The sequence below is a fragment of the Muscardinus avellanarius genome, assembly GCF_963383645.1.
Source record: "Muscardinus avellanarius genome assembly, chromosome: 4".
Classification (NCBI taxonomy): Eukaryota; Metazoa; Chordata; class Mammalia; order Rodentia; family Gliridae; genus Muscardinus; species Muscardinus avellanarius.
Window position 1 is genome coordinate 1,965,952 of NC_137789.1, and position 23,187 is coordinate 1,989,138.

General features: G+C 63.7%; 1 protein-coding gene across 3 annotated transcripts in view; it reads right to left on the minus strand.

The window, feature by feature from the left end:
• Window positions 1-23,187, minus strand: part of ADGRB1 (adhesion G protein-coupled receptor B1) — a gene marked incomplete at both ends in the record, with an annotated part of 62,219 nt that overhangs the window by 31,634 nt on the left and 7,398 nt on the right. For all 3 annotated transcript variants that reach the window (XM_080695262.1, XM_080695261.1, XM_080695260.1), the window contains 15 exons: window positions 9,705-9,748; window positions 10,511-10,613; window positions 10,801-10,876; window positions 11,280-11,423; window positions 15,239-15,347; window positions 15,938-16,006; window positions 16,207-16,401; window positions 16,536-16,642; window positions 17,724-17,825; window positions 17,960-18,124; window positions 18,332-18,496; window positions 18,816-18,980; window positions 19,094-19,258; window positions 19,566-19,676; window positions 20,380-20,541. In XM_080695262.1, coding sequence (XP_080551388.1) covers window positions 9,705-9,748; window positions 10,511-10,613; window positions 10,801-10,876; window positions 11,280-11,423; window positions 15,239-15,347; window positions 15,938-16,006; window positions 16,207-16,401; window positions 16,536-16,642; window positions 17,724-17,825; window positions 17,960-18,124; window positions 18,332-18,496; window positions 18,816-18,980; window positions 19,094-19,258; window positions 19,566-19,676; window positions 20,380-20,541 — 1,882 coding nt within the window. The remainder of the gene's footprint in view (window positions 1-9,704; window positions 9,749-10,510; window positions 10,614-10,800; window positions 10,877-11,279; window positions 11,424-15,238; window positions 15,348-15,937; window positions 16,007-16,206; window positions 16,402-16,535; window positions 16,643-17,723; window positions 17,826-17,959; window positions 18,125-18,331; window positions 18,497-18,815; window positions 18,981-19,093; window positions 19,259-19,565; window positions 19,677-20,379; window positions 20,542-23,187) is intronic.

The following is a 23,187-nucleotide window of genomic DNA, read 5'->3' on the forward strand; positions in this document are numbered from 1 at the left end:
CATTACCACCAACACAACCACGACTACCTCATTACCACTACTAATGTCACCATCACCATCATAACAACCATTATATCACCACACCACAATACAACCGTGAACACCACCACGTTATCACCACAATATTACCATCCCCATTCATGCCACCATGACATTACTAATACCCCCATCACTGCTATGCTCACCATGATATTGCTAACACTAGCACCACCATCACCATCACTGTCAGAATCACCACTACCAATAACATCACCGATACCAACACAAACCCCATCATAAATAGCACTGCCTTCCAAGCCACCATCATCAGTAATCACCTGATCAACTGCAACACTTCTAATATAGATAACAAAGTCACTACTACCCATCCCCACTGTCACCATCGATAGTGCTGGTACCACCACATCCCCACCATTCCCACCACCCACAGGCCATCACCACCATCTGATGCTCATCAACACTGAGATTATTATGTTACCAAGAGCACCACTGCCACTAGCGGCACCACTGTCAATACCACTTGCTACCCTCCTCACTACCAACACCATCAGCAGCAGCAAATGCACAACCATCACCACCTCCCCCACTGCCGACAGCACGGAGGCTGCTGATGCTGTCACCATCACCATCGACAGCACAACCGGTGCCACCGCTGTCACCACAGCTCTGTCACAAGACTGTGCTTTCATGGTCACCCATGGCCACACCACACCCACCATTATCACCACACCGTCACCTCCTCAGAACCAGGGCCCTGGCTGCCACCGGCCTCAGCTCTGGATGGGGGCTTCCATGGCAGCCTGTCTGGGTAAGCTGCAGTGGATCCATCCCACCTACCCCAGAACATGGTCGTTTGCACTCAGCGGGCACACCTCCACTGCTGCCTACTGCCCCACCATCCACCTCCAGGCATCACCCGGTGCACCCAGCTCCAAAGACCCCATCGTCACAAGTTACAAGTCACACCACCATCCCTACCAGAGGGTGCCTCCCGCCAAAGCCAAGAAAGGAAAACGGACACCCCGTCACTGGCCTCCTACCAGTATGGAAGTCCTGCCTGTGCCGACCCCACATCCTGCCTGCCCACATTCCAAGTCAGCCCTTGGATGTGTGGGAACCGGGAGTCGCCACCCCTCTTCTCCCACCGCCGAGCCTGGGGGTGCTCTGCCTGAGACTTCTGCCCAGCGGGGGCAGGTGGCGCACGGCACCTCCCCTGCCTTGTCTTGCTCCTGCAAGGACGCTGGGTTGAGCGGTCTGCAGGCGAGGGAGCTGGAGGGTGCCAAGGGGCCACGAGGAAGGTCAGGACCATGACCATGTCGTGAGGCCAAAGCAGGCAGGGCCCCTCCCGCCCCAGCATCCCCTGTGGGTGCATGGCAGGGCTGGCGGGTCAAGGAGCTGGCATCAGATGGCCTGGCAGCCAGCAGGTGGCCAGGAGTCAGCTGTCTCCCACGCCTCACCCTGACCCTACTGCCTGGTCACCACCAAGGGCAAGGAGCACCCTTCTCTGCATCTAAGAGAGGCGTGGGTGTGGGTGAGGGGCTGCCAGGTGCCCAGGCCTCCCCGCCTGCTGTGTTTTGCTCCCCGACCACACGCTGCAGCTCCCGCGGCCCTCAACCTGGGCCTTTGCGCAGGCCTCAGGCCTTCTGAGTGGACTGTAGCTCCCTGCCCGCAGCCAGCCTAGCTCCCATCTTCCCGAGGTGTCCCTAGACAGCCCTCACAGCCTGACACCTTTCTGGGCTCCAGCACCTTAACACCAGCATGGCATTCATCCCTCATAGCTTCTCCATTTGACAGGTGCAGAAGCCAGGGCTCGCCATGGCCATGGGGTAAGGAACAGACCAGCACTGGGGCCTGCTCCTCCTTCCCGCGAGCTCCCCCAGTGCTGGCCAGACGCTGCCTGGAGTGATGCTCTGAACCTCAGTCCCTGCTGGCAGCCGGGGTGGACAGGCACCATGTGGGCAAGGGCCCAGCAGCGGGGGCAGGCGGCTCCCAGACCAGGGCGGTCACACAGGCCGCCGCCCTGCCCCGCCTCCTCCAGCACTACAAGGGGCCATGGGCCGGGCACCTGGCCAGAGCCTTCCTGGAGGAGAAAGCAGAGGGGATTAGGGAGGGAGCAGCAGGGGAGAGGGGTGGACAGAGGAGGGAGAGGCAGGTGTAGCGGGCGGGCAGCGCAGAGGGCAGCCACGGTGGTGCAGCAGGCAGTCTGGCTGGCTGGCTACCAGGCGAGGCTGGTGCCACCTGTCTGGACAGGGGAGGGCGAGTGCAGTCGTCCTGGAGGGGGCACTTCTCCTATCCCTTTGTAAAGTCTAGTAAACCGAGGCCTGAGCTCGCATGGGTACAGCTGAGGTCTCCCGGGCAGAAGGGGTCAGGCCTCAGAGACCTGAGTGCTTGGACACAGGACCACTGGTAGGCAGTATGGTGACCTGCAGCAGTCCTGGGCCTCCAAGCTCAGTGCTGCAGCCTCCGCGCAGGCTCAGCAGGGCCAGGCACCCTGCTGGGCTCCTTTGAGTGGGGAAGCTGGGAGGGGGCCTTGCCACTGTGGTACAGTGTCCAGGCAATGAGTGAGCGAGATGACCTGCTGTCCTCAGAGGGTGAGCAATCCCACTACTATCCAACAGGTGCTCCCCGATTCCTGGGACGAACTTTGCCTAGGAGGACGCGGAGTGCATCCCCAAGACCCGGCCCAGCCCTCTGGTGCAAATGGGACTGTGCTGACCCATGGGTGCACTGAGACCTGGGCCTCCCCAGGGAAGGGGCAGGGCAGGGCTGTAGGGACTATGGGCCTGTGGAGGGGCGGCCGGGGCAGGGACAGAGGGGCCATGCAGGCCAGCGAGGGGCAGCCTGGGGCCAGCCACAGAGCTGGGCCTTCCCCCGGTGCAGGACTTCTCGTGGCCCCACCCCAATCTAAGGCTGGGGGGCTGGTCCCTGGGCGAGACCTCGTGACCCTGCCAGTCCCCTCCACTGTCCCCCCTGCTACAAGCCCCTCCACAGCCCGGAAACTGTGCGAGAGCCCACAGCAGGCCTCGGCCGGCCCCTGCTGCCTGGGATCCAGCAGAGGGCCAGGCTCCGGGCGGCCCTAGGGCTGAGGCCAGGCTGCAGGCAGATGCCAGCCCAGGGTGGGTTCGCCTCTGCGAGGCGCCAGCCCCTCCCAGCCCCCACCAGTGGCCCACAAGAGCCAAGCACAACCTCCCTCCCACACCCTGGCTCATCATGGTGAGGGCCGGAGGCCTTTCCCAAGTTGCCAAAGGGGCCTCTGTGCAGGGCCCATCCCCCACCCTGTCCCCTTCCCCCATCAGCAACCAGCCGGCCTGGGAGATATTGGGCTGGGAACCGGCTGACAGCCACAGCCACTTGGGGACCCTGCCAAGTCTGCCTTCCGCTTGCCCCCACCGCCCTCTCCTAGGGAACCAGGACAGTGGAGGAGGGGGCAGCTCTTAAAGGGACAGGGTGCCCTGGGAGGGCCCTGACAGGCAGGGATGGGCGTCTGTCTGTGTGGGAGCCTGGGCTTGTCAGTGGCACTTGGAACAGCCTCCTCAGCTGTAAAGAGCGCTAACAGAATGAACAGGACACCCAGGGCAGACCTAGCAGGGCCTGGCTGGGGTCAAGCTCCAGAGAGAGTGGAAGAAACCATCCCTCCTCAAGCCCACACCCTTAGCCAGCCCTTCCCAGTCTGCACTGCTGGCCAGGTCCAAGGCGGCATGTGTCAGGCAGAAGAAGAGTGCCAAGAGTCCAGGAAGGGGGATCTCCCAGGCCCGTTGAGCCGGAGCCTGCTGCAGGACCTGTCAGAGCCTTAGAGCTGATGTGTGTGCAGGAGCAGGGGGAGCCGGCGCTCCCCAGAGCCCTCCCAGGAGGCGTGTCTGGCAAGACAGCCCAGGATGGCTGGAGCCAAGGAGGGGCTCAGCGTCTGGCCTGTGAATGTCCTCACGCTGGGCCTCAGTGGACTGCTCTTCAAGAGGAGGGCAGATGGCCTCAGGGTGTTGCCAGCTCTGACCTTCGTGTTCTGTATAATTTTTGTTTGTTTGTTTGTTTGTTTTTAAAGGGAATTTCAAAAGACCGCCAAATAATTGGGGCTCCTCCCAGGCTGGGTACCCAGGGAGCTGTCCCTTCAGCACCAGGGGCCGGATCCCTAGGTGTACTCAGCTGCCAGCTCCAGGCACCTGCCGACCACCCACCCACCTCTCATTCCCAGCAGGCTGGCAGTGTCCCCGGAACATGCGCCCACCTCCTAAGCCCCAGGCCTGCTAGCGTGACCTTATTGGGGGCGGTCTTTGCCAGTGTAATTGAGATGAAAACATACTGGACTTGGGGGTCACTGGTTTTGGGGGCTGGGGCCTCACTGGAAGATGGGAGGACATGGAGACGCAGAGGGAGAAGGCCCTGCTAAAATGGAGGAGGGGGATCACAGCAGGGCAGCCACAAGGCGGGCAGCCCAGGTCTGCTGAAAACCCCTCGGAGAGGGGAGAGATAAGGGGAGCCCCTTCAAGGGAGCAGAGCCCTGCCCATGCCCAGTTCCAGAGTCCCAGCCCCCACGACGGTCACACCGGCAGCTTTCTGCTGTGGCAGCCTCCCTGTCTGTGGTGATCGGGACTCTGTGGACGCCCATCCTCCTGGCCCCACCCTCTCCCTTCTTTTGCCAGCTTGCCCATGATCCACCTGCCCGCCCTCCCGGCTGCTAGCCTGCTCTCTGCTCACTCCCCAGGCCCCCAAGCACCTGAGCCTGCCCCACCAGCGCCCCCACCCCCAGGCAGCCACTGTCCTGCCTGCCCGGCCTCTGCAGCCAGCCGTGCCTTGCCCATGTGCCGTTACTTATCCACAGTAGGCAGCGCCCAGTTCTGAGGTTCTGGGCACAGACTCGCCCCGTGTGCCTACGGTAGCGGTGCCATGGTTGAGGGACTGTACAGGGCGTGCTATCGCAGGGATGGCCTTATCTGGCTTGGACTTTGGGGAACTCTGCAAGGCCCCCTTTGCTCCCCATCTCCCCCCAGGCCCTTGCTGTTGCTATGCAGGCTGGAGTGGGGGTGGGGAGCAGGAGCCTTGGGCTGTGCTGCCAGGTGGGGCTCAGGACCAGCGATCCAGGGTCCTTGCACTTGGAGGGTGGGATCTGGTCACGTGACACTGGGTGGGGCGCAGGGCTCCAGGCTCTGGACCCCATGTTTGCGGAGCGTGGGCAGATCCCTTGCGTATAGCTGCTGAGCCGTGTGCAGCTGTGTGAGGACAGCTCAGTGTGAGGCAGGCCGGGGCCTGCACTGTGGGCGGAAGCTTCTGGTGCATTCTTTCCAAGAGGAGGAGTGTCCCTGTCAACTGTTGCATGTGGCTGGAAGAGGAGGTGGTCCTGTAGGCACGTGACACATACATAATACATGGGAACAGGTGCAAGTCACTCCAGCTGCAACAGGGAGCAGGGCTCAGCCTATGACCAAAGTCAGGGTCAGCATGGGGCAGAGATCAGGGCTCAGTGGGTGACCAGGGTCAGGGTCAGCATGGGGCAGGGATCAGGGCTCAGTGGGTGACCAGGGTCAGGGTCAGCATGGGGCAGGGATCATGGCTCAGTGCGTGATCAGGCTCAGGACCCAGCATGGGGCAGGGATCAGGGCTCAGTGGGTGACCAGGGTCAGGACCCAGCGTGGGGCAGAGATCAGGGCTCAGTGGGTGACAGGGTCAGGGTCAGCATGGGGCAGGGATCAGGGCTCAGTGGGTGACCAGGGTCAGGGTCAGCATGGGGCAGGTATCAGGGCTCAGTGGGTGACCAGGGTCAGGGCTCAGCGTGGGGCAGGGATCAGGGCTCAGTGGGTGACCAGGGTCAGGACCCAGCGTGGGGCAGAGATCAGGGCTCAGTGGGTGACCAGGGTCAGGGTCAGCATGGGGCAGGGATCAGGGCTCAGTGGGTGACCAGGGTCAGGGTCAGCATGGGGCAGGGATCAGGGCTCAGTGGGTGACCAGGGTCAGGGCTCAGCGTGGGGCAGGGATCAGGGCTCAGTGTGTGATCAGGCTCAGGACCCAGCATGAGGCAGAGATCAGGGCTCAGTGGGTGACCAGGGTCAGGGTCAGCATGGGGCAGGGATCAGGGCTCAGTGGGTGACCAGGGTCAGGGTCAGCATGGGGCAGGGATCAGGGCTCAGTGGGTGACCAGGGTCAGGGCTCAGCGTGGGGCAGGGATCAGGGCTCAGTGGGTGACCAGGGTCAGGGTCAGCATGGGGAAGGTATCAGGGCTCAGTGGGTGACCAGGGTCAGGGTCAGCATGGGGCAGGGATCAGGGCTCAGTGGGTGACCAGGGCCAGGGCCCAGCATGGGGCAGGGATCAGGGCTCAGTGGGTGTCCAGGGTCAGGGCCCAGCATGGGGCCGGGATCAGGGCTGAGTGGGTGACCAGGTTCAGGACTCAGTATGTTATCATCAGAATCAGGACCAGGCATGAGGTCACAGGTCAGCCTGTGACCAGAGTCAGGGCTCAGCAGGAGCCAGGACCAGGGATCAGCACATGACCAGGGTCAGGACCCAGTATGGAGCTGCGATCAGGGCTCAGTGCGTGAGGTTCAGAACCCAGCATGGGGCCGGGATAGGGCTCAGTGTGTCATCAGGGTCAGGACCCAGAATGGGGCTGGGATCAGGGCTCAGTGCATGAGGTTCAGAACCCAGCATGGGGCCGGGATAGGGCTCAGTGTGTCATCAGGGTCAGGACCCAGAATAGGGCCAGGATGGGGCTCAGTGCATGACCAGGTTCAGGACACAGCATGGGGCCGGGATCGGGGCTCAGTGTGTGATCAGGGTCAGGACTCAGCATGGGGCTGGGTTCAGGGCTCAGTGGGTGACCAGGGTCAGGGTCAGCATGGGGCAGGGATCAGGGCTCAGTGTGTGATGGGGTCAGGACTTAGCATGGGGCTGGGTACAGGGCTCAGTGTGTGGCCAGCATCAGAGCTAAGCCTGTCATAAGACTTGGGGTCAGCATGTGCCCAGTGTCAGGGCTCGGAGTACAGTCAGGATCAGCACTCAGTTATTACAAGGTCAAGGCTCAGCATGTGACCAGGGCCAAGGACTGGTCTGAGTTTGAATCTGGGCTCTATTTGCGAGCAGGACCAGCGTTCAGGTATAAGTCACAGTGTGGATTTGAGAGGTCACTGCTCGTCAGCGGATAGTCACAGATGGCTCTCCTCCCTTCCTCTTACCCCACCCCACTCCACACACAGAAGTCCTCCCAGACCTTCTCACCTGAGCACACTGGAACACCGGCCACACCAGCACAGACCCAAACCAGGCACACTGGGAAAGCAAGCCCAGAGCCCTGGCCTGGCCACTCCAGTCAACAGGGGGCCACCTGCCCCTCGGTTCCCAGAGAGAGCCCTGGCCCACCAGCTGTGGTGGGGAGAGCCACTGCCCTGGAGCCAAGCGAGGCGGGGCCAGGAGGAAGGTGCAGGTCGCTCTGCCCCCTCTGGCCCCCAGACTCGGCTGCACCATCAGCAGCAGATATCTCTTGCCACCAAACCTCCAGCTGGACCGCAGGCCCCCGGGCTCCTCAGAACAGAGGTAAGAAGTGACCTGGCCCCTGGGCTGGGTCAGGACCCAGCAGAGGGTTATGGGACACTGACACCCAGGCTCTGCTCAGAAAAGACCACTCGCCCAGACTAGCACCTTCCTGTTACCGCTGAGGTCCCGACCTCGGCGAGCGTGTCACGAGCATCCTCACCTCCGCCACTGGAAGGGCCACCTGAGGACCTCGCTGCCCACTCTTCCCAAAGCATGCCTGTCGAGCCACACGACAGGAAGCTGAGGTTCCTGGGGCAGGACTTGCCCAAGGCCACCCAGCACGACCTCCTCGGCCACCATGGGTCACAACAGTGACCCCAGCTGAGCTGGGCACCAGCAGAAGTGTGGGCATGCCTGGGCATGGTGGGCTGGCGCATGCTTGTAATCCCCGTGCTTGGGAGGCGGAGACAGGAGGACTGTACAGGCTCGAAGCCAGCTGCGCTGGCTTAAGAGACCCTGTTTCTAAATAAAATATAAAATAGGTCTGGGAGCGTAGCCCGGAAGTAGAAGGGTTCCATCCCCAGTGCCACCAAAAAAAAAAGAAAAAGAAAAAAGAAAAAAGAGAAGTGTGGGCGGAGCTGTCTGAGGACACTGGTGGCATTGGTATTCACAGGAGTAGAAGGCAGGAAGCTCCGTTGGCACCCACAAGGGCTGGGTGGTAAGCCAGGTACCCTGGGAGCTGGAGCTGCTGCAGGGAGCAGGCCCAGGAGAGGATGCCTGGGCTGGGTGTCAACTGCACAGGGGAGAAGGGACCCACCTGCAGCTGCCACACCACCCCACCCCACCCCCTGAAACTGCACAACCCCCGACACTGCACCGTGGCCCCACGGTTTCTTGTGCTTCCCCCATCTTTTTCCGATACCCACTTCTGTACAAAGAGCTTATGCCCCTTGAAAATCCCAAAGAAAGCTACAGACAGCAACCAACTCCAGGGAGCAGTCTCCGGGGGCTGTGGGGCATGCTGGCCCAGTCCCCAGCCGCCGCAGGGAATGTCAGAGGAGTTGGAGGGCCTCACGTACCCTGCTGCGGGCTCTGCCCTGGCTGCACCGCCTGGCATGATGCTGGCCCCAGACGCACCCCACCACCAGCCCTCTGGCTCCACTTCTTGGCACAGGCGTGACTCAACATTTCACGCTGACCTGTCACTACTTCACTGGCCCTCCTCGCTGGGGACGGGGGATCTGAGGGCCGGAATCTCACAGAGGGGGCCTCACCCTTGATCAGGAGTCTCTGTGGGGTGGAGGGCAGCAGGCAGCAGAGTGTCTGTCTTATCTCCCAATAGCGCCTGGCCCTCACAGCAGCCCATCCCACCACCTGGACCTGCTGTAGCCCAGGACCAGGACCCATCCTGTCCACCAACTCCCAGCCCCCATGCTCCTCAAACTCCTTCCTGGCACTCCAGCTGTGTCTCTTCCGGAGGCCCTTCCTCTCTCTGCCAGACCAGCTGTCCCCTCTGCCAGGCAGGCCTTCCCTGCTACCCAGGACACATGCCACCCAGCCTAGGGTGCAGGGGGCCAGGACAAGGGGAGGTAGCCTCAACATCCAGTTCCCTGACCACACTGTCCGCAAGGCACACCAGACTCCATGGCTAGCCCCACCTGGCCCAGCCTGTCAGGACCACCCCAGCTCTCTGCTCGGGCTCCTGAGACCCCGAGCCTCCCGGCCTCTTGTAGTATAGGCCTTGTACACACTTCTTTCTGACTACATCCCTCCACACACACACTGTGACCACATTTTTCATCCTGGTCACGCCAGACCTGGGAAAAATGATCTTGGCTGCCTCAGAGGCTGAGAGGGCTGGTGCCTCCTGAGCCCTTGATAGGATCTGAGCACAGGGCCAGGGGCCATCCGACACCTCTGAGGACACCCGGGCCTGGCCATCTGACTGTCTGGAGCCTCAGGCTCTCCCAGGTTGCCCTGGTCCATTTCTCAGTGCCTGGTGCCCTGCCATCCTCACCACACCCAACACTCTCTGCTCTGGGTACAGGGCAGGACCTCCCTGTCTCTCTGGTCTGAGCTGTGCACTTCCCCCAGAGGGTAGGGAGACTCAGCCAGCTCCAGGCCCAGACTCTAGGCAGCAGGACACAAATGGACAGGTGCAGCCCAGCCTCAAACCTGAGCCTCCCCGCTGGGCAAGCTACCCCCCAATCCCACTGGCCCCGAGGCCACCAGGCCCAGAACTTACACATCCGCCTCGTCCCACAGGATACAGGTCTGGTTGGTGGTGCCCTGGGAGAGAAGGGCAAGAGAGTCAGGGCCACCTGCTTCCCCCGAGGATCCTGCCCCGTCCACACCGGGTGTTAGACGCCCTGCCTGTGTGGTGTCTCCAAGAATGCACTTCACAGAGATGAAACAGGCCCAGAGCAGACAGGACTGGCCCAGGGCTGTTCAGGCTGGCTCCACCCTGAGACCTGTGGTCTCCTGAACTCATAGCTGCCTGCTCTTTCCTGGCCAGTGACCCTAAACGTGACCCTGGGAGGCCAGGGCCTGCCTGGGGTTCCACAGCAGCAGTGGCCTGGGATTCAGGGCTTGTCCCAGAATGCTCTGGGATGCTGCTCTTGGCACTGGAGTAACAGAGGCCCTGCACAGTGGGCCTGGCAGGCTGCTTGGCCTCCAGCAGAGGGTGCCTCTCACTCTCCCCAGCCCCCATGGGCACCCTGACACTGAGTGGGAAGGGGCCGCCCAGGGAGACAGGAGCCCGAGGATGGCCCCGTCACCAGGGACTGAGGCACAGGGCAGCTCCCTGGCTCAGAGGGAACCTGGGTGGAGTGGCCAGATGTGGGTCAAATTTTAGCACCCAGATCAACCCGCTACAGGACCCAGGGCAAGTTGCCGCGCCTCCCCAGGCTCAGTTTCCCTGCCTACAGCAGAGATGGAAGCCGCTTTCTCGTGGGGCTGGTCTGAGGCCCAAGTTGAGGGAGTATGACCACTGCACGGGATGGGGTGGGAGGAGTCACTCACACACGGGCGTGCACAGGAGGAGGCACTTACATTGTACATGTGGGCAAACTCGATCTCCAGGGGCGTGAGCAGGGAGCGAGGCGGGGGCTTCACAGTCACCGAGATGACCTTGGAGTTCAGGACAGTCGTGTTTCTGGGAAAGTCCAAGGCAGTGGGGCATCAGGGCCAGTGGAGGAGCCCACGGTCTCCCGGCCTCTCCAGGCCCGCCCCTCGGTCTCTCGTCCAGCCCCACCCATGGCCCAGCGCTCCTGCCACCTGGACGCCCTCCTGCCCACCCGGCCCTTACCTTCCTCACCCACCCCGCCTGCCCGGGGGCCCACCTCTGCAGGGCCAGGAAGCTGCCCAGGTTTCGGTAGAGCACGGTGCCGACCACATACACGGATGAGTCGTCAGCCTCTGGAAGGGAGCACACTGTCACCCAACCAGGAACCCCAGCTGTCCTGCACACGCTCTCTGCGGGTCACACTCACGGCCCTGCGGCGGGGAGGCTGGACACCCCCACACAGCGCTGCTGCAGGAGCCAGCCACCGCCTGGGTCCCAGATGGGGAGGCAGAGCTGGGCCCCTCCCCATCACCCCTGGGTCTCCAGGGCCAGCGGGACACGTCTCTCCCTGGGGACCCAAGTCCTTGTCCCCTCAGGGAGCTGGCCTGCCTGCCGCTCACTCAGCCTGTCCACCCCGGGGAAGGCAGGGATGGTTCCTGGAGGGTACGGTCTCCGGACACACCAGGAGTAAGAGGAGTGCACCCGTCACTTCAGGGGGTGAGCTGGGCCCCCAAGGAACCGCGGAGGGCGCCTCACCTGCCAGCCCCGTGGAGAACACGCTCCTGGACACCGTGACTCTGTCCTCTGGCACCTTGGCCCAGTCACCCGTGGCCCGCCAGCCCTTCATGGGGAAGCTGATGTCTGTGGCGCTGCTAGCTGGGAGCTTGTGGATGCTGAGGACTGGGGACAGGCAAGGGGTGAGAAGAGAGGGACTGCGTGGCCCGGAGCCTCGGCCGCGGCAGACAACGCCCAGGGGTACCTGGGCTCAGGGGGCCAGGGGTCACCAGCCTAGGTTTTTGCCTGCGCCACCCCCAGATACACGCATGACCCTACTCCCAGAGGTCACAGAGGGGACAGTGAAGGGCAGATGGTGTGGCCAGAGCCTCCTGAGAGCAGGCCCTGCTCGTGAAGTCAGATCCATGGGGGACCCAGGCCTGGACCCCACTTGCACAGGCGGTGGGGTCAAAGGTGAGTTCAGGAGGGACCCGCGAGCCCACCTCGTCACCCCCCTCCTGCCTGGGGAGCTGGTCAGCTGCCTCCTGGCCCGTGTGACAGAGGGCTGCAAGAGAGCCACTCACAGGGCTGGCCACAGTGGAGAAGCTTCCTGCCCCTCCGCTTCCTGGAGGTCACAGGGGCTTGGACTCCACAGGGTGGGGTCTGGGCAAGGGAGGGGCTACAGGCTTGGGGTGGAGGAGTCTGGGAAGCGCAGCCGCAATGGGGGCCGCTGGTCGGCAGCCCTCCAATCTCTGCCGGCCTCTGGGGCCCGCTGGCCTTGGCCACACTTTCCTTCAAGAACATTGCCCGGTCCAGCTCTTGGCCTCAGAGCTCATGCCCCAGAGGCGCTCCTGCCTCCTCTACACCACCACCACACAGGCCCAGGAGGATGGGGCTGGGGACAGACGGGTCCCTTCTCAGAAAGGTGGCACCTTGGTGACCCTGCCAAGCCTACCCTCGGACAGACACTGCCCACATCCTGGGGCCACTTGCACAGACGTGGACAGGTGGGGTCTCCCCTGGAGCCTCTGGCGGCTGTCAAGAGCTCTGGGGCCTGTCCCCCAGAGGCTGCCCCTGACCACCCAGCCCAGCGGCCGGGCAGGGGGTTCTGTCTGTGCCCTGGCCTCGCCTGGCCCGGCTCAGCTCAGCAGGAGCCCCAGCTCTGCACTCTGTACTGGGAGGTCACCTCTGGAGACCGGGGTCCTTCCCACAGGGACCCCTGGGGACAGGGACAGCTGGCTCCTAGTATCAGCACCCGCACGCTGGCCCCCGCTGGGTGCTTCGTGGAGGAGTGGAGGCGGAGGCCCTAGCTAGCGGCACGCTGCATGTTGAGTAGCTGTGGCCACACAGGCCCCTCAGGAGCCATGGGGAAGGAGAAGCAAGACCCAGGGGTGGGAAGTCTTCCCTGCCGAGGGAGGGGGAGGAGGCACAGTCTAGGCAGGGTGCAGGGGCGAGACCAGTGCATGGGGCGACCCTACTTGGGAGGGGAGAGGGACAAGGGCACTCGTGATGACCTTCTGAAAGAAGGTGCCATCCTAGCAGTGGGCAGAGGGGAAGACCCAGGCTGAGGGAGGGGAGCCATTGAGGCTCTGGCCTGGCGGGGGCAGTGTGACCAGCAGCCCCAGCCCGGGCACTTTAGGGTGGGTGGCAGGGGCCGCTGGATCTGGAGTTGGGAGGTCCTGGCTGCAGGTAGATGCTGGGCCCCTGGCCTGAGCACGGTGAAGGAGAGGGAGACCTCAGACAGGGCGAGCAGGTGGCAGAAAGAAAGGCGGGGGCCGGCCCCGGCCCACCTGAGGGCGGTGGGAAGAGGAAGGCCAGTGCAGAGGGCAGTGCGGCCTGGGGCGGCTACGGGAGGCGTGGGAGGAGGAAGTGAAGGAGGGAGGTGGCCAAAGCTGCCCGGGTGTCGTGGGGCGCCAAGAACTGACCACAGGGCCTGCACGGTTGGCGTCAGTGCTGACCCGGGCAGAGAGCAGAGGCTGTGTGTCCGGCTAAGGAGCACCTGGCAGGTGGGGCGCAGAGAGGGTAAAAGGTGGACCCAGGATGGAGAGACGGAGGGGTGTGCTCGGGTAGATGGAGAGTGAATGGGCACAGTTGGGGCCATGGCAGGGCACAGGTTCAGGCCCGGGCATGTCCCCTGCTGGGGGCTTTTAGTTCTCAGGGCCAGGCAGGTGTGAGGCCTGGACAGACATGGGACCCTGAGAAATAAAGGGCTGGATGGGCCAGGGCGGTGGCACACTCAGAGATGGGACAGAATGTGCAGGTGTCTCACGCAGAGGATGCAGGTCGGGGTGGCAGGCAGGTCCCGGGCCCCTGAGGGTGGGGGTGGGGGCTGGTGACTGGGGGACGCAGGTGCTCGGTGATGGAGCACTCGAGGGAGGCTAGACACTGAGCTGGGGAGGCCATGCTAACCTCAGCAGGGCCTGCCTGGGGCCGGGACCTTGGGGGACTGCTGGAGAGGCGTGCTGACCGCAGCAGGCCTGTCTGGGAAGGCATGGGTGGACACTGAAACCCCAAGATCCACAGTGTGACAAGGGGCTCAGAACACCCAGGACCCTAGGGAGAAGTCAGGATAAGGAGTAGGCAGGATCTGCTTGAACATGAAGCAGGGATGGGGAGAATGATCTGGAGGAGGCCCAAGGAGGCACGAGGCCCTGGCCCCCTCCAGCCCTGGGTTCCAGGGCTGTGGGAGGAAGCCAGCCTTTCAGGGGTGTCGGGGTCTTGGGGGAGCAGGAGGGAGAAGGGACTGGTAAGACAGTCCCAGGCCCAAGGGGCTCAGGAGATGGGTGGAGAGGCTGAGTGTGTGAAGTTATGGGTGCATAGGTGTCTAGGTGAGTGGGTGAAGTTGCCATGGGTTCACTGCGAAGGCCTTGTGGGCTGCATGTGGTGTGTGGCTTGTGGGGTGTGCAGGGAAATGGGGAGTGCGGGCTTAGATGGGCACAGTGCTACCAGGTGCCCAGGTAACAAGGACCACCCACAATGACTAAGGGCCAGCCCTGGTCTGCCGTCAGCTCCTGGGAGCAAGTAGGCCATGCTGGGTCCCTAGGAGCTGGCCATGGTGTGGTACCAGGGCAGGAGGGCAGGGAGCACATCCCCATGTGGCCACAAAGCCTCCGCCTCTCAGGGCCCTGGGCTGCAGCTGTGCTGACCTCGCTGGCCAGGCCTCCTACAGCGCTTGGGCCTGGCCTCCCCGTGAGATGTGGCCGGCAGCCAGCCTCTGCGGCGCCCACAGATGACTGAGCTCTGCATCCTGAGCTCCCAAGGCAGAAACCCACGCCAGCGCCAGGGACTGCCAGGGGCCCCGGGCAGCTGTGTCTGCCGCCACAAAGATGGCCCCAGAGTGTGAGCGCTAACCAAGCACTGCCAATCTCAGGCACACCCCCAGAGGTCAACTGTCCCCACAGGGAGGGGGAAATCTTCCTTGGTCCTGCGTGACGGTGGGGCCAGTGCTCCTTCCTAGTCACCCGCCAGGGCCGGGAGGTGTGGACCTGGCAGGGAGGGTGGGGAATGCGGCCTCTAAGGGGCGTTTCAGGGCTTTGGACCACAGTATTTGTGAGACCGGCACCAGCCACTTCCTGATCCCAGGCACATCTTATTATGTCATTTTGGAAACAGAGAAAACTGAGGCTCAGCCAGTGGCACGGAGCTGGGGAAGTTCAGGCCCGAGGAGATGCTCTGGGCTCGGAGGGCAGAGAAGGGGCTGGCTGCACACAGAGGGTGCGGAGCTGACCGGGAGAGTTGAGCCCCAGGCCCCAGGGGTGCAGGCAAGAGGCTGGCTGGGGGCGGGCTCCTGGGTCTCCAGGCCCTTGCCTGGTTCGGGATTCCCTCCAGGAGCTCCAGTCCTCGAGTCTCAGGAGACCACGGGAAGCCCGGAGCTGAGCCAGACACCAGCCCAGGAGGACTGCGGGGGTGGCCTGGCCACTCCCTCGTGGTGCAGATGAGGAACCAGAGGCCAGGGCCCGCTGCGGGGCAGGGGGAGGCTGGCAGAGCTTGGCCCAGCTTACCCAGGTTGTCCGTCACCTGGTAGGCATCCCTCAAGTCCTTCATGCGGAAGCCGATGACATCCACGAAGTCCTCCACCAGCCGGAAGAGCTCCTTGGCATTGGGGCCCATCTGGGGAAGGGACGAGCCTGGAGCTAGTGGAGGCACCTGCACCCTGTGGGACTGGCCTCCCATGGCCTTCCTGATTCCCTCCCTCCCTCTCGCTTTTCCGGATCCTGCTGGCTAGCTTCTAGCTCTGTGAGGAAGCTGAGCCACTGACCTCTCTCTGTGGACAGGTCACTGAGGCCCAAAGGGGCTGCTGTGCTTGGCCCCATGGCAGCCCAAGCTGGGGGAGGGTCTCGGGGCCTCAGGGCCTGGTTCAGGCCAGGTACTGTCCTGGAGACAAGCTCAGTGGCAGGCTTCGAGTCAGCCTGTGAGGGCAGGAGCTCACCGCTCTTCCCTGATGAGGCCGACCCTTCATGCCCCTGTCCTCTGGGCACGTGTCATGAACTATCCTCCCACCCTGCCAGGCCTCCTGGGATGAGCCACTGTCTTTGCATAGGGAGAAAACAGAGGTGCACCAAGCTAAGGAGCTTCCACAAGGCCGTGTGCTTGGCAAGGGGCCATCATGGGATTCACTCAGCCACTCAGAGCACCCAGGGCGGTGCCAGAGATGCCCATACCCATCCTGCCCCGGCTTGGCGCAGGGCCCCAGGCCGTACCAGCTGGGCCTCTTCCCACTTGTCGCGGTTCTCCTCCGCTAGCAGGTTGCTGATGATCTGGACAAAGTTCTGGAAAGAAGAAAGGCCATTGGGGGAGAATGAGGCACCACGCTCCGCTCTGCTGACGGGCCAGGGCTCAGCCTGCCATCTGGATCGGGGCTCAGCCTGTGATCTGCCATCAGGTGAGGGTCACGGCCCACCACGGCCAAAGTCAGGGCTCAGACCCAGCCCCTTTCCCAGGCGCCCTCCCTGGTGCTCCCGGAGCTCACCTGCACATCCCCGGGTGTGGGGCTATAGTAGGCCCTTCGGAAGATCTCGGTCATGTTCCTCAGGACGTCGATGGTGGAGAGCAGGTCCCCGCTGTAGCTGGTCCCATCCTGGGAGATCTCCACCAGCGTCTGGATGACCTCCGAGACCCCCTCGCCTGGCAGCCCGCGCTGGGCCTTGGCCAGGTGCTCCCGGGTCTGGGGAGGGTGGAGAGGGCTAGAGCTGTCACCTCTGCAGGTCACTCAGACAGGTGCCAGGCCCGCCTGTGCCCGGAAGGCCCCTGCCGCCCTGGCATGGAAACAGCCCCGGGGGCGTGAGAGGATGGCCTCACCATCATCTGGATGTTCCGGTAGTCGATGGAGACACAGCGGATGTAGGTGGGGGGCTCCCAGTAGGCGATGCCCTCCTCGTCCAGCTCACAGCGCCGCAGGATGAGGCCTGGGGAGACCTCCCACATCTCAGTGGATGCTCACTGCCGAGCACAGGAGGCCCACACACAGCTCCCAGCAAGAGCGACTCTGCGCAGGACCCTCGGCCCCCAGGTGCAGGGCCAGGCCCACCCAGTCCCCTCTCCGACACCCCTTTCTGAGCCACTACTGTGCACCTGCTCCAGGTGCTGGGCCAGCAGGTGCCAGACCTTCAGGGGCCCCACTGCGTGGCAGTGTAGTCCTTGGAAGAATGAGGGGTTCAGCCAGATTTCCTCCCAGTCCTGAGCCCTTGGGAGAGCCACCACTCACTGCTCTGCTTCATCTACAGGACACTGGGCAGCCTTTGGGGGCTCTGTGGCTTTGGGTCAATAGTCAAAGGCAAGGCCTCACCCTGTGACAGAAAGTGCTCCCGGAAAACCCTCGGAGGAGCAGGGACAGCAGAACACACCCACACAGGTACAACAGGAGCTGTCGCAGCCCCGCCACCTAACTGGCAGCCATGCAGACCCAGGCACTGGCTCAGGGCCACTCAGGGGCCGCCACGCACGTAGACAAAGGCCAGGAAAGGCACACCATTCCTACACTCATTTTCATAATCTTGCTTCTACAGATTTGCAAATTGCCAGCAAGAACATGCCAGGAGGCCAGGATGGCCACGCTCCGTGCCACCGCTGGCTTCTCAGGCACAGAAACCACCTGCACAGTGTCAGACAGGAGTGAGGTGGCCGGGCATGCCACGCCTGCTCCTCCATGCACTCTGCGACCCTGTCAGTCCTGGGGCTGACGTGCCACTCACAAGACTTCCTGGCCTGGCCCTGCAAGGCCAGGTAAGAGCACTGCCTTCTGTGCCTGTTTTTCACCTGGCAATGGGTACTGATGGCGACATCAAGGGACTACAGAGGCCCAAAGGGATACCTCCCGTGGAGGGCGTGGTGCAGCCACTACCCAGAGAGAGTTCTCAGGACACAGTGGCATCCCCGGTGTTCCCACACTGTGACCCAGACTTGCAACTCGTGGCCTCCTGGCTCTGGTCTCAGAGCACCTCTGGGGGACTCCATGTGGAGCCCCACACACCTGCAGTCCAGCCTCACCTGTGGCGTTGCGGGGACACCGGACAGCAGCAGCCTCCCCAGCTGGAGTCTCCTTCCAGACCACGGCCCCAAAGTTATCCTCATCACAGATCTCGTGTGGCTCTGTGGGGGGATCGAGTCTGTGAGTGACGGGGGTCTGGGAAGGGGCCGGGAGCCGCAGAGGGCGTCTGCTGTCGCTCCTTGTCCCAGCCCCCTGGCCTCTTCCGGGGCCCAGCGTGGTGCGGGAGGGGTCTCACCGGGACACCGGTGGGTGCCACACTGCCGGTACTCGTCCTGGGGACCCTGGCAGGCTGCTCCCCCGAAGAAGGGCCCGGAGCAGACTCGCTCGCGCCGCTGGCTGCCGCCCCCACACGTGACGCTGCAGCTGCCCCAGGATGCCCAGGTCTGCCACTTGCCGTCCACTGGGGACAGTGGACAGGCACAGCAGGTGGGGGCAGGGAGGTCCCGGAGCGGGAGGCAGGAACACGGGACCACAGGGCCACAGAGTGCAGGAGCCACGAGGAGAATGAAAATTGAGACCACAGAGAAACCTGGTCAGCGCACCGCAGAGTACCACAAATGGTGGCGGCAGGCCGGCCCCCCAGGCAGCCCGCCCGCCCGGCCCTGACCTGGGCACTGCTGCAGGAAGCAGTCTCGCGTCTCCACCCAGTGGCCTTGGCACTCGGCACCCCCGTAGGAAGGCCCGTTGCACTCGCGGGTGCGCTGCTGCCGGCCCTGGGAGCAGCTGGCGGAGCAGGCGCTCCAGCTGGACCACTCATTCCAGTTTCCGTCCACTGCCCGGCCCGGGGGAGGAAGGAGTCAGGAAGCCGGTGAACACCCGGCACAGCACGCCCGGCCCCACGGGATGCCCGGGGCCACCGCCCCATGCCCCACTTGCAACTCACTTGGGAGAACTGCAGACCACCACCCACCACCTCACCGGAGACTCAGGTGACAACCTCCCACTCACACCTCAGCTTCCCACCGGGCAGTGTGAGGTTCCAACTTCTGAGCACCCCAAGGTAGGTCAGGGAGGCCAAAACTGGGTTCCTGGGACTGGCCACGCCCCAGCGGCCGGCTCTCCACCCCGCCCAGGCCCTCCCTCTCACCTACCAGGGCACAGGGCGATGTTACAGAACTTGGTCTGCTTCTCAGGCCCCTCGCAGGGGTTGCCTCCGAACTGCGGGGGCCGGCAGGTGCGTGTGCGGTCCCGGAAGCCACGGCCGCAGGTGCTGGAGCACAGGCTCCAGGGGGACCACTCGTCCCAGGCGCCGTGCACTGTGGGGGGACAGGAAGATGCCGTGCCCTCCGCCCACACCCACCCTGCCCGTGCACTGTGGGGGGCAGGAAGGTGCCATGCCTCCGCCTGTGCCCGCCCCGCGGCCGCACACCTGGGCACACGGCTGAGTTGTTGCACATCCGCTGCTCCCGCAGGGGTCCGCTGCACTGGGTGCTGTAGGAGGACGACACGCAGAACCGCGTGCGCGTCTGCCAGCCCTCGCCGCAGGTGCTGGAACACACGCTCCAGGGTGACCACTCCTCAGCTGCTGGGTCCCCTGGGGGCCCACGCCGCAGCGTCACGGGCTGCGTCCAGCCAGGAACCCTGCTCCAGCCTGCCCTCCCCACAGGGCCTGAGCCCTGCAGCCTGCCTGGGACAGGCCCCTTCGCCTCATGCCAGTGGCCCTAAGGCCAGTCGGCCCTGAGCTCAGAGCCCCACACCTGTGAGGTGGACTAGTAGGGCACGTTGTCAGAGTCATTACTTGTAACTAGCAGCAACTGCTAAGCCTGTTTACCCAAAGAAACCTCCCTCCCTGGCTGCATCTCGGCCTGGGGCGCGTCAGCCCCGCCTCCCCGCCTGCTCACCCGTCTGGGGGTACGGGAACCCAAACTGCTGCAGCTCGTCCCCCAGCTCCTCACGTCGCCGGGCGTCTGTGGACCGCAGGGACTGGCTCCGGGAGTTGGCGCGGCCCGCGGCTGCAGGATGGGCTCAGGTCAGCGTCCTTGCCAGGGTCCCCGCTATCCTCGGCCACAGTGGGCTGCATGGCAGAACCTGAGCTGCCTGGCCCCGGGGCGCCACCTGGTGCCAACTGCCCCCTGCCCGCCGCCCCGCTCGGGACACAGGGCCCACAGGCCAGAGGGCGCCCTCAGGACAGCTCCTCCAGTGGCTACTGCTTCCTCCCGCCCACATGCCCTGCTTGACCCAGAGCCCCCGGGCTCCTGAGACCAGCTCCTCTCCCCAGGAGAGCTCAAGGAAAAAGAACCCAAAGAACAGCACTCATTAGAACTTGACTTAACTTTATTAAGCAGCTAAACTCTGCTTGCGGTCATTAGAGAACCTTATTAGAGAAATACGCCCTGGAGCCCCCATCTGGCTGGGTCAGGCTGGCCTAGAGGGGCTCCCTGGTTGGGGGAGCACAGCTGCCCTTGGGCATGCATTCCTCAGATCCAAGCCCACAGCTGAGAAGAAAGCCACATCTAGACTACCTGGCTCCAGGTACCACCCCTCCTCCCGCCCTGCCTGGAAAGGTCAGGCTCCACCCTAAGACTCCAAGACCCCACGACCACTCCCCCAACCCTCAAGCCCACCCTCTTGCCCACCCAGCTGGCCCCGGCCCCTCCCCGCCTTCTCCCATCCCGGCCCTGCCCGCCTCACTCAAGCCCCACCCCTGCCACTCACGGCCACAGGCCTTGCGGTTGCAAAGGCGGCCCTCTTCCAGCACCCCTTCGCAGCCACCGCCCTCCACGCCGGCTGCAGGCAGGCAGGTGCGGGTCCGGGTCTGCAGGCCTCCTCCACAGTCCCTTGTGCACTCGCCCCACAGGGACCACAGCTTCCAGCCACCTGGGGGAGGCCAGAGAGCCAGGTGACCGCCAGGCCGGTGGAGCGCGGGCCGATGGGAAAGCACAAGGAGGGCCAGTTCTGGCCAGAAGGGGCCTAGTGCCGTCCAGCTCCCAGAAAGCCCTGTACTAGGTGATCCCAGTGGGGCTGGAATGCAGCGCAGCCCACAAGTGCTTGCTGCCGATGCCCATCTATGCTAAGGCTGCCTTATCCGCAGGGCTGGGAGCTTGCAGAGGGAGGGCAGAGGGGCCAGGCTGCCAGGTGCATCCCACACACCTCCCCACAGCTGTCGGTAGGTTTCTGGCTAGTCTTGGTCATTGCTTAGTCTTAGTCCCACCCGCTGTGAACTGGGAGTCCTCTCCAAACCCCAGAGCTCCTGCTAGGATCCTACCCCCGTGGCCCAGCCTAGCACAAACCCCCTTAGACCCAGCAGGGAGCTGACTAGCACCTGGCCGGGATCCCAGGATGAAGGCCTGTAGGCCACTGTCTGCCACACCCCTGCCTAACCCCAGCCACTTCCAGGCCCTTTCATGGGGCTTCCCCCCAGCCATACCCTAAAGACCCCACTGCCTTCCCAGTGATCCCCAATACCCAGGCCTCCTGCCCCTAGGCTCTGAGCCTTTGGCAGGCCCTGGTCTTCAGAACCTTGAGGACAGGCAGGGTAGCGGTGTTGGGGAACTGGCAGCCAGCGAGGACAGGAGGCAGGGAGGGCCACGGCCTGTGTGAGCCAGAGCGCGGAGGCTGCCTCTGTGGGCTGCAGTAGCGGCCACTGTGTCCAGGCCTCCTTTCCGGGTCTCTCCAACTGCCCTGTCTTTGGTTCCCCATTGGCTTCCCCGGCCACACGCAGGGCACCATGGCCTCACACCTGCTTAGGGACACTATCAGTGGTGCTGTTGGGCCCACCTGGCAACCAGCTACGGAGCCGAGACCACTGCCCGCACTGCCTGATTTGGCCTGAGAGACAGCACGAGAGCCCTCCAGGGACCAAGAACCAGCTGGCCAAGGGAGGTCAGCCCTGGCGGTCAGAGGAGTCACGCGTCAGTGTTATCTAAGTTCTCATGGGATGAGAACAGGGACCACGGAGGTCCCGAGGGTGGGCAGGTGGTCCTGTGGGTCACTTCCCTGGACCTACTCCCGCACCTTCCTGCAGATGACAGCAGACTTCCCAGGAAAGACCCGTCAATATGCAGAAAGTGTTTGGACAGATAAGGGTGTGGGCAGGGCCATGGTCCACGCGTCGCCAGCAGGGGGCGCCCGGGCAAGCGGCGAGATCCAGGGAGGATCACAAGTGAGAGCTCATTACCCCTACTGGGTGCACAGCGTGGCATCTTCCACACACAGGCGCCTCTCCCCTCACGGAACCTCCAGCCCCCTGGGCTCCAGAAAGGCAGGGTACTTGGGCGGCCACCCCTCTCACCCCGCACCGGGTCTGCCTGGCGGATGTGGCTAGTGGAGACAGCAGCCGGACACACCATGAGCCCCTTCCCAGCCTGGGAGGAACGCCCCTCCTCTCATAAGGGGGCGACTTGTGCTCCCACTTTACAGGCGAACGGTAAAGAGAGGCCGTGGCCCTCGGCTAGGAGGAGGCAGACGGGCCGGCTCCGAGCTGCCCGACTCGGCCCCACACCCTCCTCGGACGCTGCTTCCTCTCAGGGTCACACAGCGGCCGGGACCAGGGCTCTGGCTGCCTAGGCACAGGCTGACTCGGGACAAGCAGAGGAACCTTGCTCAGGAAGCCTGGCTCTACATCCCCCACCTGGCCCCCAGCCAAGGCCACCTGCCAGGGCTGACTGCGGTCCAGGCGCCCCCGCCTCAGGGGTCTCACCTGGGCAGCCATCCCATCTGTGACTCTAGACAAAGTAGACGGGGCCGGGGTCCAGGGAGGCAAGCTGGCAATGAGGTCAGCCCTGGCCCCTCCGCCCGTCCCGCCCCCACCAGGAAGCCTGGCGATGTGGAAGCTGGCAGTGGGTGGGAGAGAGAGGGTGTCCAAGCCAGGCTAATCGGAGGATGCCACTCGGTTCCCATGGCAACTGCTGCGCAGCCGTTCAGGATAGACCCAGGTTAGGCCTCAGCTGCCAAAACACCCACTATTTCAGGGCTGGTTACCTTGGTGACCCAGGTGGTGAGGATGTGGGAGGGGGAAGGGGGAGGCAGGGGGGACACAAGGAGAGGCTGGGGAGAGGGACACTGGCTCAGCGGATGGTCCCCTGCCAAGCTCAGCCCTGATCCAGGTCACAGGCTGTCTTGGTCCTGGTCAGACACTGAGCCCTGGTCCTGGTTGCATGCTAATTCCTGATCCTGCTCACACACTGAGCCTTGCTCCTCCTCATCGGCTGGCCTCTGACCTGGCACAGGAGCCCTGATCCCCCACAACTCACTGAGCCCGGATCTCAGTCACACTGATCCACGCCTTGGCTATGCTCCTCCAGGATGAAGGCTCAGAACACGAAGGCGCTGGTGCTGCTTTGATCGTTTTTGTTTTTCATGTGTGTCCTGACACAGCTAACACTTGATAAATGTTTGCTCAGTGAAGGACAGAGGCGTCCATGCCAGCGTGGGAGTTACCCGGGAAGGACTCCCGGGCCTCCCTACAGGGCAGAGCACCCGCATACACAGGTGCAGCAAGGCGCAAGGCCACAAGGGGGCAGC